At 48.9% G+C, this 15726-nt stretch overlaps 1 protein-coding gene across 1 annotated transcript in view; it reads left to right on the top strand.

Annotated features, from left to right (window-relative positions):
* The first annotated feature begins 1101 nt into the window (after nt 1–1101).
* LOC144938525 (sodium-dependent lysophosphatidylcholine symporter 1-like) overlaps nt 1102–15726 on the top strand; it is a 58152-nt gene continuing 43527 nt past the window's right edge. Inside the window, exons 1-3 of the mRNA XM_078866415.1 lie at nt 1102–1658; nt 7207–7332; nt 12456–12580. Coding sequence (XP_078722541.1) covers nt 1563–1658; nt 7207–7332; nt 12456–12580 — 347 coding nt within the window. The 5' untranslated portion in view covers nt 1102–1562. The remainder of the gene's footprint in view (nt 1659–7206; nt 7333–12455; nt 12581–15726) is intronic.

The raw sequence follows: 15726 nt of genomic DNA, 5'->3' as shown, positions 1-15726 counted from the left end.
GTGAAGTCACATTTCTCACCGCCCCCTCGTCACACATCGTCACAAATGTCTGACCCCCCCCCTAGGTGCGTGACGTCATTTATGGACGGCCCCCAAGCACAGAGCCAGTCGTTTGGGTGGGGTACAATGTGGGTATACGCAGTGCCGGATTAAGCTAGTGTTATAAAGGGGCCCTAAATTTTTAAAAAGACACACATATTAAAACACATTTTTTACTTGCATAGTAAAGTAATTGTATTTTTTCATTTGCTATACAGCCAGATAATACGACAAATCGCTAACCTTAAACACCCAGTCGTTCATAATAGTTAAAGGCAGTATAGTACTATAGTAATAGAGCAAGTGCAGAATCACTAAACCGGAATTGATAGCTTGAAACCATTTAGCGTGGGGCCCTTGAAAGTGCAGGGCCCGTAACTACTACATATGCACTACATATGTACTACATATGTAGTAGCTACTTGTGCAACTATGATCATCCGTTTTGCCCAGCGTGGAAGAGTAGGCCAAAAAACGTCTCGCTCCGCGAAGCTGGGAGACCCTTATGCCAGCTAAACCCGGCACTAACCAGCGTGGTGAAGTATAGCACAACGTCCACCACCAACGCCTTCATCCAGCAGTGGAATGACGAATGGCTTATACATATAATACCACTACCAACTCCTGTCCATCTATAACACGCAGCGAAAGTAAACACTCTGTACACCCCCGCCGCACATACGACAATCGATCCTTTTGTATATAAAACTGCGCTTCCTCTTTCACTAAAGCAACTTCGTCTGCGAGTGGTGGGGTACAATGTGGGTACTCCCACCACCCCCACTCCACCACCACCCCTATCGCTCCCCACCACCACCACCACCCGTCACGCTTGGGGAGGCGTCGTGGGTGCACAGTGCTATTCATATTCAACGCACGCGCTCCCCTCGATCTTCCTCGCCACCACCACCGCCACCCCCTTCCATGCTCCCTTCACATCTCGAGCCAACCAACCAGAGGAGCGGAGATCGGCACACCCTCCGAACCCAACCCACATGCTCGCCCTGCCTCCCCACGTTTGAATGTTACGGGGTGGGTCGCGGTGGTGGGGGTGGATTGCCTTAGTCTGGTTTTTTGCGAGCGGTGTGGAGCGGATGCAATTTGGGAGGAGCTCGAGGCTTGGTTTGAGTCGCGTAACGAAGCTCGGGGAGGTTGTCCCGGGTTTTTGTTTTTAGAGGAAGAAGATCATCCCAACAGCAAGCACGGCGTTGACTTCCTTGGTGTCCATCCATAGCAGCAGCAGCAACAGCAGCAGCAGCTTATTCTATTGCCATTCGCAAAGGCTGCGTTGGCATTGCTACGGCTGGGAATAGACGCACAGCACTGGTAGAGAGAGAGAGACACACAGAGACACAGAGAGAGAGGCACAGAGAGAGAGACACAGAGAGACACACAGAGAACACACACACAGACACACAAAGAGAGACACACACAAAGAGAGACACACATAACGAGAGAGACACACAACAAACCCGTAGGGGAGAATCGATATATTGTGTATCGCTTTAACAGTTGTTGTAACGATGGCGAAAGGCGAGGGTAAAGGTGCCGACAGCAGTAACAGCGGAAGCGAATCATCCCTGTCTGAGTCCAACCTGCTCAACCAAGAATCTTGCAAGGTTAGCGACGTCCACGGATTGCACTCGTTTCATTCCACATCCATCCCTCGGCGTGCACTGGTGCCTCACCCCCACCCCTCTCTCTCTCTACCCCTGTGCTCATCACTGCTTCGTGTGCGTTCCGAACACAGTTTGTGTAATTCGCGTGGTTCATTCATTCAAGCGTCGGTTCATTCATTCGATCGACACTCACTTGGCCCGTTTGCGAATCGCTCCGCGTCTGATTCGTTCGCTGTCTGTAGACTCCGTTCCTTTGTTCATTCACCGTGACATCCGTTCATTCATTACGCTTAGAAATAAGTGTTACGTGGCAGTGACTGAGCTTGCGTGAAGCTATGTGTGTGTGTGCGGGTGTACACTTCATGTGTCCATGCGTGTGTTGTGGGTGTCCGTGTGACAAACCGGGCAACCCGCAGTTCGATTCCCGCTCACGGTCCTGGGCCTCCCCCCTAGGTCGACTCGGCCTCAAATGAGTTCCCGGTGCGGTGTGTGAACATCGCCACTGGGGAGACAAAGGCGGCCGGGCGTGGTTGCTGGCCACCAATAGGCTCGTGCCGGCATTCATTCGGTGCTGCTCGCTAACAGCACTTGCCCCAAAAGTCTGTTCGAGGCTATACTGGGGATCTTTGTCTTGTGTCTGTGTGACACGTGTGTGTGTGTGTACGTGTCTATCTGCGACGTGTGTCGTACGTATGTATGTGTGAATTTGTGTGTGTGTACGTACATGTGACGGGTGTGTATGTTTGTTTTGTGTCTGCGTGCATGTGTGTGACTTTCGTCTGTGCGTGTCTGTATGTATGCGTGCGTGACTTTTGTCTGTGCGTGTCTATGTATGCATGTGATGTGTGTTTGTGTCTGTATGCACGTGTGATCTGTCTGTGTCGATGATTTGTGTGTATACATGTGTAAATTGTGTGTGTGTGCATGTGTAGACTGTGTGTCTGTATGCATGCATGTGTGATATGTGTGTATGTATGGATGCGTGATCTGTGTCTTTGTGATCTGTGTGTGTGTGATCTCTTTATGAATGTTAGTATGTGTCTGTGTATCTCTGTCCTTAATATGTGTGTAAGTGCGTGTGTCGTCTGTGTATGTATGTATGAACTGTGTGTGTGTTGTGTGAATGAATGGGGTTTCCTTAGCCTGCCTAGACACGGAGCTTAACGCTCCACTTTCTCCTTCCTCGCTATATTCTTTTGCCTTTGTAAGTAAAAAAAAACACAGCTCAACAGCTGAAGTTTAAGAATGCAGTTTGGTTTGGCTCAGCGTGCATCCATCTGACTTGCGTAACACGTGGCGTGCTACCCATTCATAAAACACTTTGTAATACCTACTGGGAGTTGTGTAATCACGCTCGTGGTGTGTAGTAACATGCAAGATATCAGCGAGAAAAATAATATTAACATTAATCGTTATGCGTCTTAGTTGTATGTGAATGAACCAAAACAGAGCATACACACAACAGAACACACTAAAGCTGCATCAATACATACACGGACACATCAAACGTACGTAAGACACCTCGCAAATGAACATGCTCCATTTGAAGGGACAATCTAACTAATATTGCTAGGACAAGTGATACACAGTATACACACAGACACACAAAGTCGAACATAGACATATCAGCAGCATCGAATTAATTAACTGAACACACGTATGTACATTATAGCTTACACATGGAACTCATTATCTGCATACAAAAATCGACCAATGTGTAATGAAGAAGAGCCATTTCCCGAAACGTCGCCTGTTAGATATATTCTTTCAAGGCAGCATCAGTGGTATAATTGATGAATGCGATTTTCCTTGTTTGGGCTTGTGTATCACCGCCAACAGAGCAGCAGGAGCAGTAGCAGCATCGCCAAATAATTCGTACAGTAATGGAACAGAGCGTTGCTCCATCATCATACGTTGCCTTGTCACAGCCTTGCAGTGCGGTGGGGCAGCAGGTCCCGTGGTTACGTGTATCGGCAACATCGCTTTATCAAATGAGCCTAGACAGCCACTGGCGTTTTTGGAGCACAAGGAGAGGCTGATGCGTACGTGTCACATGTGAATCCAGAGTGGCGGGAGAGCTATGCTGAAGTACATACCACTTGGGATTGATGTTACGATTGTTATCCTGTCCTGTGGCTCCTATCCATGGCATCGCGCTTCTTCAATAAAGTACCAGGGAAAATAAAAAAATGACTGTCTCACGGTTTGAAAGTAGAGAACAAAGTTAAAGTTGCCTCCCCCTGATTTTTGTGGTGGTCCAAAATGGAAAACGTTGAGTTTGGAATATTTCCAGTGATATAGACCCGCAAATATGTGTGCCAAATCTCAGCTGTGTAGTCCTTTTTGGAAGGTTGTTTGAATTGGCATCAGTCGCTCGCTCGCTCGCTCGTGCGCTCCCAGCTGTATCGGATCTCAAATATTATTTTTCAAATCAAATTAGGATTTACTTGAGTCACTCGCGATCAAGCCATATATGATATCCTGTTCGGTGGAATGTTTAAAGTGTAGCTACCTTCAAATACTCCAGTTTGTGTACTTCACATGTGGGGTACTATTTTGGTAATACCTACGTGTACAGTTTACACTTTATATTTCAAATCTTTTATTTAACTATAGGCTATAGAACTAATTGCTGAACAAATAATGCGGCGTTTTAGCTCAGCGTCTTCGCATACATACCCATACCCTACATATCATATAACCTTTGAATATTAACGCAACAACATTTAGTGTGACGGCTGACCGATCCTCTAAAACACACGTCTATGGATTATAAACATTTACCCAATTTAATAGAATCTCCTAATTTTCAGATATCTTTGCAAGCCTGGGAGAGCAGGCGTAAATGTGGAGGGATTGTCTAAAAGTCCGTCAAGCTGAGCAGGCCTTTCTGGCAAACAGTGGCTCGAGCAAAACATTTGCAGGGGTTCCACTTTGGCCCTCTTATATAAAGCCCTCCACATTCTGCATATACATTGGCGACGTGGCCGCGGGCACGCAGCAATGTTGAGCCCCCGTTGGCGGCGGTCTTTAACATCGTCACGCCGGCCCGGGCCCTTCGCTTTGAGCCACGAGACATTCCATTCGTGTCATGGAAACATGGAGCTCGGGTGCGAAGCACTGGCTGACGTACAGGACGCGACGTAGGAAAGTGCCCGCGCCAACGACGCTGGAAACACGTTGGGGTGAGCGGGGGGGGGCTACCTAGAGACGAGGGGCAAGCGCTGCATAAACTCAATGTCAAACAGCTGATCAGAGTAAACTAAACTACTAAACTTTATATATTTATTTTACCTATGTAGCTGTATTTCAGAAGCGACCTGGCTATCAGAAATGATGGCTCAACGGGGAGTGGCTTTGTCGAGTGGAAATTTCGAGCAGCCAAATACACGCGTTGATTCTAAATATGGAGGGCAAAAATTGGAGGACCCGCAAAAAATAATCAACGCGACCACGGCGAGAACACGCAAACTCTAAATATACAACGAGCGCTGGGATCAAACCCACGACCATCCTGTATATCAGGCAAGTGACTTAACATCTCCGCTCGGCCGAGCGGAGGCGGATTGGGGGGGGAGGGGGGGGTCACAACATTTTCAACTTTTTAAATAGGGCTCCCTACATTAATAACAAATGTGTTTATTTAAAAGCCACGTATTCATTCTTTTTTTGGAAAAACTTCACCAAAACACATTCACGGGCCGTCACACGCACCCACGTCCCCATCTTGGACTGAGCACCCACCGTGACTTTGGGCTCGGTTAGCACGTGGGTGTGGAACAGGCTGTACAGAGATCATGGTATATAAGGTGCTGTGGGGGCGGGGACTCTGATTGCTTATCTAAACACGGTCGAGCCTGCTGACACTGAACATCGACTCGCCCGTGCTGGACATCTGTGCAAAATAACTTCATAGCTCATCGGATTCCTCCGGTCTAAATGGAAAAAAAAACCTATTGTTGCTTCACTGACCACATGTAAAAAAAATTTGATATGATGTATATGAATTCACCAAGAAGAAATAATAATTCAATTATTCACCCACGTGATTTTCATGTTACATGCCGAATCCCAACTTGGCGTGTGAAACACACATTTTCAGGATCAAGCACACTCAGACCATATTTAGATACATTCCAAAGCATATACACAAAAAAGGCCCAACTTGAATGCACGTGATCTTTTATGTTTTCACAAAGTAGCAATTCCATAAGTGAGCTTCACATCAGCGGCAGCTGTTGAGCGTGGAGCAGGCGCTGGGATTGCACTTGGCCCCACTGGCTAGGCTTCCCATTGGCTAGGCTGCCCGCTGGCTAGGCTGCCCGCTGGCTAGGCTTCCCATTGGCTAGGCTGCCCGCTGGCTAGGCTGCCCACTGGCTAGGCTGCCCATTGGCTAGGCTTCCCATTGGCTAGGCTGCCCACTGGCTAGGCTTCCCATTGGCTAGGCTTCCCATTGGCTAGGCTTCCCACTGGCTAGGCTTCCCATTGGCTAGGCTTCCCATTGGCTAGGCTTCCCACTGGCTAGGCTTCCCATTGGCTAGGCTTCCCATTGGCTAGGCTTCCCACTGGCTAGGCTTCCCATTGGCTAGGCTGCCCATTGGCTAGGCTTCCCACTGGCTAGGCTTCCCATTGGCTAGGCTTCCCATTGGCTAGGCTTCCCACTGGCTAGGCTTCCCATTGGCTGGGCTGCCCACTGGCTAGGCTGCCCACTGGCTAGGCTTCCCATTGGCTGGACTGTCCACTGGCTAGGCTGCCCACTGGCTAGGCTTCCCATTGGCTAGGCTTCCCATTGGCTAGGGCTGCCCATTGGCTAGGCTTCCCATTGGCTAGGCTTCCCATTGGCTAGGCTGCCCACTGGCTAGGCTGCCCACTGGCTAGGCTTCCCATTGGCTAGGCTTCCCATTGGCTAGGGCTGCCCATTGGCTAGGCTTCCCATTGGCTAGGCTTCCCATTGGCTAGGCTTCCCATTGGCTGGACTGTCCACTGGCTAGGCTGCCCACTGGCTAGGCTTCCCATTGGCTAGGCTGCCCATTGGCTAGGCTTCCCATTGGCTAGGCTTCCCATTGGCTAGGCTTCCCATTGGCTAGGCTTCCCATTGGCTAGGCTTCCCATTGGCTAGGGCTGCCCATTGGCTAGGCTTCCCATTGGCTGGACTGTCCACTGGCTAGGCTGCCCACTGGCTAGGCTTCCCATTGGCTAGGCTGCCCATTGGCTAGGCTTCCCATTGGCTAGGCTTCCCATTGGCTAGGCTTCCCATTGGCTAGGCTGCCCGCTGACTAGACATGCCCAAGAGCCGGTACTGGGCGACAAGATGTGAAGGGGGGGGGTGACTCATTTAATTTCTTGCACCACAGCCGCATGCCAACCACGCAATGCCCAACGTTTAACAACTGGTTGATATGACGTTTGTCGGATGTGTACGTCTGTCATCGTGCGTGCCACCCTGTCAATGATGTTAATGACTCTCACAAGCAGTAATCCGCGTGTGTTTGTGTGTGTCCGTCTGTGTCTTTGTGTGTGCGCGTGCTCGCTAATGCCAATGTCGCAGGAGCCCAAGAGCACCAAGCTGTCTGTGATGAGCAAGATTTGCTTCGGGATTGGTGGCGCCCCTTACCAGATGACCGGCAGCGCCATCGGATTTTTCTTTCAAATATTCCTTCTTGACGTGGCGCAGGTAACGGAGCACGCACGTTGCGGTTCGGACGCACACACTTGCACACACTTACGCCCTTGTGCACACACGTGCACACACGTGCACACACTTACACACACGTGCACACACTTACACACATGTGCACACACGTGCACACACTTACACGCACGTGCACGCACGTGCACGCACTGACGAATGCAAAGATCCCCTGTGTAGCCACAACAGGCTGTTTGGGGCAAGTGCTGTTAGCGAACACCATCTCGCGCGCGCGCGCATGCGCAGACACGCACGGTAGAGCTACCAATAACGCACAACAGGCGCGTCGTTACATGCTCATTAATGGAGTTGGTCAAACATCCCGATGTAGGATCGCAGAGCTTGGGCGATTGTTGGCGTCGCGGTTCTGGCCGCCTTCCCTCTTCGTGTGCGGTTTCCCGCGCCCCATTGCGACAATATGTCGGCGTCACAAATTGTGCGGGTTCCGATCTGCGATTTGCATGAGCGAGCAAGTACACAAATATCACATTGTGTTATTGATGTAAAAAAATAAGAAGTGGCTTTACCTCCCTTCTGGCAGTGTTGAGATGTTCCAATGCCAAATGGACACCTATCACAACAAGGGATCGAGTCTGCATGAATCACACATGCCTGTGGTAAAGCATGCAAACTAACGTGCTTTGGTAATGTACTCGTTGTCCTTGAAGCTGATTGGCCCATACCATGTCTGTATTTGGTGTGTGAACATCTTCAAAACTTCGTGTCTTACTGTCAGACATTGGACATCTTGATTATTATTGATATCAATCCTCCATTCTTGGTCTTAACCTTGCCGGAAAATCGCAGAGCTGTATCCAGAAGCGTCCTTCCGGATCGACATTCAGGACAATGCTGAAAAGGATGTGACTCAGGAATGATGCAGGGATTTGCGTAGGTGTGGGCTTATCCGTATCTACGGGTAGAGCTGTCTCCACACTCAGGGGGACGATGGAAATGGAGAGAGGAGGAGAGCGAGACTAATACAAAGACAAAGATCCCCCGTATAGCCTTAACAGACTGTTGGGGCAAGTGCTGTTAGCGAGCACCTATGAAGGCCGGCACTGCACACGAGAGGGAGGGTGGCCAGCACCACGCCCGGCGGCCTTTGTCTCCCTAGTGGCGATGTTTACACACCGCACCAAGTAAAACATTTTAAGGCTGAGTCTACCTAGGGGAGGCCCAGGACCGGTTCTGATAATCGTCACCGGTGTGGGCCTTGAGCGGGAATCGAACTCGGGTCGCTGGGTTCGTAGCGTAGCGCGATAACTGCTACACGACCGCTCCCCCCATGCACACACACACAGATAAAGGCAGAGATGGATAGGCCTGTAGAGAGATAGGCAGAGGTGAAGAGTGAAACACAAAGAGAAGCGGAGAAAGTCATGGGAGCATTCTGATGCACTCATTAACACCCTACTACTGGACAGTCCAGAGGTGTGGACTCGAGTCATGTGACTTGGACTCGAGTCAGACTCGAGTCATGAATTTGATGACTTGCGACTCGACTTGGACTTGCATAACAATGACTTTGTCCCACCTATGAGATGTGGACTCGAGTCATGTGACTTGGACTCGAGTCAGACTCGAGTCATGAATTTGATGACTTGCGACTCGACTTGGACTTGCATAACAATGACTTTGTCCCACCTCTGCTGGACACCTTTGAAAAAGAGCTTTATCGCTCATCGGATTCCTCCGATACCGATACAAAAATACATATTCAGATTGCGACACCCGCAAACAAGACAGCATCGCCCCGATTTAAAGCTTTCGTGACTGCAGGGATTCATATTCTTGGTTCTTTCGGTAAAGTCACGTAGAAGGGAAAGATTATTTTATTATTTCCCTTCTACGTGATTTTACCGGAAAGACCCAAGAATATATTGCCTCGATACCCCAGTTTTCCCCCCGCTGGCTCTCAAATCAATCCTGGATCAATTTCAAGATCGCACTTGCCCTCTTCAAGATCCTACAAGATCTACTTCCCTCCACACACTCTCCAACCTCTCTCCTCTCGTCTCACTCTGCCGACCATTCGTGAACCCTCCATTCCAGCAACCAAGACGTCCTGTTGTCGAAGCACACCCCCCCCCCCCCCCCTGTTCAATATTTGCACTGTGGGAGGTCACTCATTCTTTTCTGATTCACACCCCCACCTCTCCTCTCCTAGTCTCTAACTGCCTCTACAGCCATCCGTGCAGGCAACTGCCTTGCCCCTGTTGTGAAGTCCACGCTCCAATACCTTTTTTAATTTCTTTCAACCGTGACTGGACTGGCTCGTTCTACAAAATAATAATGGCCACTTGTTTTCGCCATTAAGATCCAGTGGGTGTAGATGCTGTATATACACACACACACACATCCACATTGTATCGTGTTGAATTGAGAGAAACGTGGACAGGGAAGGAGAAAGATTCAGGTTTACACGCTCTTACCTGTCTTAGACACTGCAACAGACACAGAGAACAACACCGAGAGAAACAGACGCGGGTAAAGACACGGATAGAGACATGAAGAGATGCAGGGGCATTCAGAGAGACGCAATGCAATTCTGTGTCTGTCTCAGACACACTTAAATAGACACAGAGAACAACACAGAGAGACACAGACGCGGAGAAGGATACATTTAGAGACATTTACAGAGAGAATGCAGTACAGTATTGTGTCTGTCTCGGAGACACACGGACAAGAAGGAAGACTTGGAGATAGAGGCCAGAAAAGGGACGGGGGGGTGGACAGACAGAGAGAGACACTCAGAACGTAGAGAGGGTGAGGCATGAGGGCGACGGAGAATGTTAGTGACGCTGCGTACTTTTCCTCCGTAAAGCCAGCTACAACCAGCGGCACGCTGAAACACATCAACAGCAGCGGCACCAGGGCAGCGTGGCCTGATTCCTCCGCTGAGTTTACATCTGCACTGGCTGATGTGAAGCCAAGCCCGCAAGGCATCGTGCCCAGGCGACGTTGCCACCTGAACAAACATTCAGATTCTGAATCTGAAAGTTCACGAGCAATATTCACGAAGTCTTGCTCATGCCCCCTCTGCTTGGCACTCCTATCGTGTTTTTTCTACGATTTGTCGTTGTTAGCTTTCTGACCCGCGCCTGGTGGACATCCGTGAAAAAAGAGCTTTATAGCTCAACGGATTCCTCCAGTGTAAATCAAGATTCTGACTCTCTATCAGCCAAGGCAGTTGTAATTATGACACGTGGTATTTTTTTGGGGGGGGGCGAGCTTGATATTAATAATTATGTATTTACAACCTTTTGCCAATTCACTGCTGGGTGAAGTCCTCGGTCATGGGTTTTTTTTGACCATACTTCACCATGCCGGTGGGCGTGTGGGGTTGGGGAAAGCGGTGGGCAGTAGTGGGGGGGGGGGGGCAGGGTTGGCGTTGTGGGAGATCCGGGGCTGGGTTCAAATGTCACTCGCACCACTGTTGTCCGACACTTCACGTGGCCTTGAGGTGCACGTAGCCTGGCACAAGCGACGTGGCGACGTCACCGCGGCCTTTGTTGTTACAGGCTGCGGATGAAGCTCAGGTCGCTGGGTGAATAATGTGACGAAAATAGTCGTTTAAGAAACGCAAAATAAATGCTGTCCGGTCACAATGCGTTCATTAGATACACGTTAAGGTCTCCCTTGAAGTGGTTGAACTCAAGGTTTTGGTTCACTGCGCCACCGCTCCATGCCCCGGAGGTTTATCAGTGACGCTTGATGTACGTAAAAAAAAAAATCACAAATATCCAGCCGCCACCCCACCACCTGCCAACCCAAAGATTTATACAGTACCTCTGAAGATTTTTGCCACTTTTAAAGTTCATCTCAGCAGAAATGCAATTGTGGTTACATTCTAGATTTGAAGCTTTCGTGACTGCAAGGATTCATATTCTTAGGTTTTTTCGGTAAAGTCACGTGACTTTACCGAAAAAACCTAAAAATATGTGGTTACATTTCCACATTTGATGTTCCAAATACACTTATTTAAACAATTTGTATATATTTCTGGTCAATTTCAGTTTCTTAGGCTAAAGTTACACAGCGTCGAATATATTACGCGCAGCCGATGCAAATACAAATCTCATGTAAATTTTGACAATGAGTAACGCACCCTGAGGCTAATTAGAATGCACAAGACGCACAAACCAAGGTGGGGGAACCATAAGATACTAAGATTACGAAGGAGACTTCGTTTCTTGGCGCCACGGTGGCGAGATGTTAACTACCTCGCCTGGTATGCAGGAGGTCATGGGTTCGCTCCCGACTATGATGCCAGCTGTATATTTGGAGTTTGCATGTTCTCCCTGTGGTCATGTGGATTTTTCTCCGGGTCCTCTTGTTTTTTCCTCCACATTTAGAGACGTGCGTTTAGAATATTTGGCTGCTATACATTTCCACACGTGATAAGCCACTTCGTTGAGCTTTCATTTGTGGCTTTCATTTGTGGCTATACAGCTCAGTGGGCCTTACCTGGTAAAAAAATAATTAAGTTTTTTAGTTATTTGTTAAACCAGGTGAGAACTAAAGTGAGCAGGATGAGTCTCGTTGCAAGCGTGACTTGGGGGCATCAGTTTGCCAGTAGGGGGGCGGTGGCTGCATCTGCTGCTGCTGTGTGATCCCAATTGAGTAAAGTGCGATAGAAGTTTCCAATTTTCTGGCAAATTCTAACCCTGATGCCGCCGGCACGCAATGGCCGACCCTTGCTCTCGACTTTAGGGGAATCCTTAAGGTTCGCTGTGAGTGAAGCGGACGGCGAGTAGTATTATTATAATTACCACTACGGTCAATACGCCGCACCGCTGCAGTATTGACCAGGGCGGCCTCTGGATTTGAACCACGAAGCCCCACAACAACGAATGGCGCCACCGCCGGATCGAATTGTGCCAGCCGCTAAACTACCACTCTCCATATACATACATACATACTGATACGCGCACACACGCATAGCTCATGTGTCCACGTCCCATTCTTGTAGACTCGCACGCACGCACATGTACGCACGTAGACGCACACTCCAGACATCACGTGACACGGTGCCGTCACACGTCTAGCACTTGTCTAAACGTCGCCGTGCGTGTGTGTACACGCGTGTGCGTGCGTCTCTCCAGCTGAAGCCGTTCTACGCGTCCGTGATTCTGTTCGCGGGGAGAGCGTGGGACGCGCTCACGGACCCCGCCGTGGGCTACTTTGTGAGCAGGAGCCGGAGGACGCGCTACGGAACGCTTCTGCCATGGTGAGCCCAAAAACAACTCTCTCTGTCTCTCTCTCCTTGCGTGCATCTCATCACAGCGGTATCCATCAACCTCCAGGCCACCCTCTCCTTTCTTTTCCTTCTCTCTCTCTCTTCCGACACTTGCCTTTCCGTTGCCTCTAGTTTTCCAGAGCTCACAGCAGAGGGCATCTATGGCATAGCATGGTGTGATGTTAACTACCTCACCTGGTATGCAGGAGATCGGTGGTTCTACACTGACCCTGATGCCTGGATATTTGGAGTTTGCATGTTCTCCCCGTGGTTGCGTGGATTTTTTTTCTCCGGATCCTCTGGTTTTTCTCTCGACATTTAGCAAACGTGCATTTAGATAATGTTGCTGCTATATATGTCAACGTGATAAGCCACTTTGTTGAACTATCATTTGCGGTCAGGATTATTCTGATTAATAATAAGCTAATAGCTCCGTGGGCTTTACCTGCTAAGATAAAACAAATATTTTGACTTAACTTTCGTGACTGCAGGAATTCATATTAATATATCTACGTGATTTTACCGAAAGAACCAAAGAATATTTAAAAAAAAATTTATTGTATATTTGTTTACCTTTCCTATACTTTGCACTCCTATCGTGTTTTGTATTGTCTGTTGTTGTAATGGACACCTCGAAAAAGAGCTTCATAGCTTATCGGATTCCTCTAGTATGAATAAATATTGTGATTTTGATCTACCGTACTTTGCCACACAAATGGGTCAGGGAGTTTCACTAACCCTTGCCTCTTAGAGTCCCAGGTCACAGATTCCCATCACCACGCCCATTAATGCCCACTGCCCAACATCCCATGTATGTACGCATGTTGAACTTCTTTCACACCGTACATAGCCGACGGTGCCAATCGGAGGTGCCTGGGAAGATTTAACGCGAGTTCAAATGAAAGTTCATCCCGGTTGCGTTGATAATTGTGCCCTTCTGGTTCTGTTGACTTCCCTCGATGTTATTGTTGTTTAAAAAGTAGATCGTATAAAATATATATACGCGCGTGTGCGTGTGTCTGGGTGAAATTGCAGCTCAGCGGTTAGCGCACTGTGTGATTAACGCCAGGGCGATTACGGTAACTTCGCCGACACCTCTGTCACTAAGCCCCTCGTTCGAATTGCAAAAATGTCACCGGGAGAGACAAACGAGGCTGAGTTTACTGAATTACGCGGGCACTAGGATCGCTGCGTTCAGGTTTTTTTCTCTCTGCTTCTCTAAGCCGGAGGAGCGATTGTGTTGCCCTGTGTGTTGCAATTCAATACGTAACATGCTACTGGGTGAGCACCCGCATTAATTAAACGTTCAATTACCGCATCAGCAATCGGTTTGCATTAAAAAATACGTATTTCTGTACAATACATAGTGTATAGGGTGCAGCGATTAGCACGCCACGCTATGAACCAAGCAGCTCGAGTTCAATTGCCAGCCGCCGTCTGTTTCGAGTGACCTGGGCGAGTCCCCTTCACTCACCCACACTGACCAGCGTGGTGAAGAGTGGTCAAGTAATCCTCACGATCAGTGTAGCATGGGAAGGCTTTCAACCGCCACTGGATTGATGAATGGTTTAACAATTTGAACATAATTCGTGTATTTAAAAAAAAAGATATACGTTGACCAACAATTTTCATTTGTACTGGTGTGAAGTCGTCACGTGTTCTAACATGCCCCGCTCTTTATCTCTGCCGCTATCGTCTGATGCACAATTGTATTATTGCTAAAGAGCGCCGTTGAATATCTTGTCTCGTACGGATTTAGTGTGTAGGTTAATAATACGGCCCTATTTCGATCTGTACAAAGGTAAGGAGGAGACGGTGACGATGATGCTTTACCCACGCCACTCGGTGCGAGTTGGTTAAGCGAGCGGGACCCCCAGGACTGGTTCGGATTTAGCTCGCCGCTGACGGTGATCGTGACGACAAATTGAACTCTGGTTACCGGCTTCAAAGCAAGGCGTGCTGAACGATGCAGCAATACTCCGCCCCGGTGAATCGCGTTCCTGAGCCATTTTAAACTTGTTAAAGCGTAATGGTAATTAAAAAATTTATATAAATAATGTGTGTTTCAAATCACGTTTCAGAACCGGAATTTCGTTTGCGTTTTGCCCTACTTGCGTGTCAAGTCAGGTCTGTCTGAGAAAAAAAAATCAGCTCTCCTTATTGCGTCATCAAACAGAGGCCAACCTTGTCTGGTGTGGCAAAGAGTTCTGTGAGATTCTGTGAGATCTCCTTCCACAGGCCAGTCTCGAACGTGGGGCGATGGACTCGCTCAGCTAGATTTGGTGATCCCCTGACATGATGACGTCCGTAACACAACATTAGCATGCGATTGGGGAAAACTAAAAAAAAGATTTTTTTTTTTTTAAAACGTGAATGCACAATTGCCGCATTGAGGCGATCTATGCGAGAGGGACGCTCGCAACAATTTCGGTGCCATTTGTGTTTTGTGGAGGGCATGGGGCCCGGGAGGTGGGGGGGGGGAATCGTTTGCAACTGAGATGAAGGGAGCACCTCTGGTCTGGTTGTGTGGCGAGTCTGGCTGCTGGTCGAGAGGTGTGGCTTGGCAGCTGTGATTGGATCCAGCTGGGGTGGTGTGATGCCGTGTGATGCCGCGGGGGCGTTCGTGAGTGCGTGCGTGCACCGGCGAGCCACGACGATGATGATGCACGGATGCATGCGATGGGCTCGCCATTGCGAAGACAAATCATGACTCACAGTCGACACTGAGGATGTACACGGGGCGATAAAAAATAATCATCTCCGTAACCTAAAATATAAACACGAAATACCGATCACTCGGTCTGTCAGGAAGCGAATAGCAAATGTCAATTCCCATTTTCCAGCGCAGACATATATACGTAGTCTGTCAATTCTGTGTGTGTGTGTAGCGGTTACCATGCTGTGCTGCGAACCCGGCGACCCGAGTTCGATTCCCGCTCATGGCCAACACCGGTGATGATTATCTGAACCGGTCTTGGGCCTTCCCTAGGTCGACTCGGCCTCAAATGAGTAGCTGGTGCGGTGTGTAAGCATCGTTACTGGGGAGACAAAGGCGGCTGGGTGTGGTGCTGGCCAACCATCCGCTCGTGTGCCATGTCGGCCTTCATAGGTGCTCTATTAAGGCTATACGGGGGATC

The sequence above is a fragment of the Lampetra fluviatilis genome, chromosome 22 (genome assembly GCF_964198595.1).
Source record: "Lampetra fluviatilis chromosome 22, kcLamFluv1.1, whole genome shotgun sequence".
NCBI classification, from domain to species: domain Eukaryota; kingdom Metazoa; phylum Chordata; class Hyperoartia; order Petromyzontiformes; family Petromyzontidae; genus Lampetra; species Lampetra fluviatilis.
The sequence above is the reverse complement of the archived record's forward strand: the minus strand, read 5'-3'. Positions and strand labels throughout refer to the sequence as shown.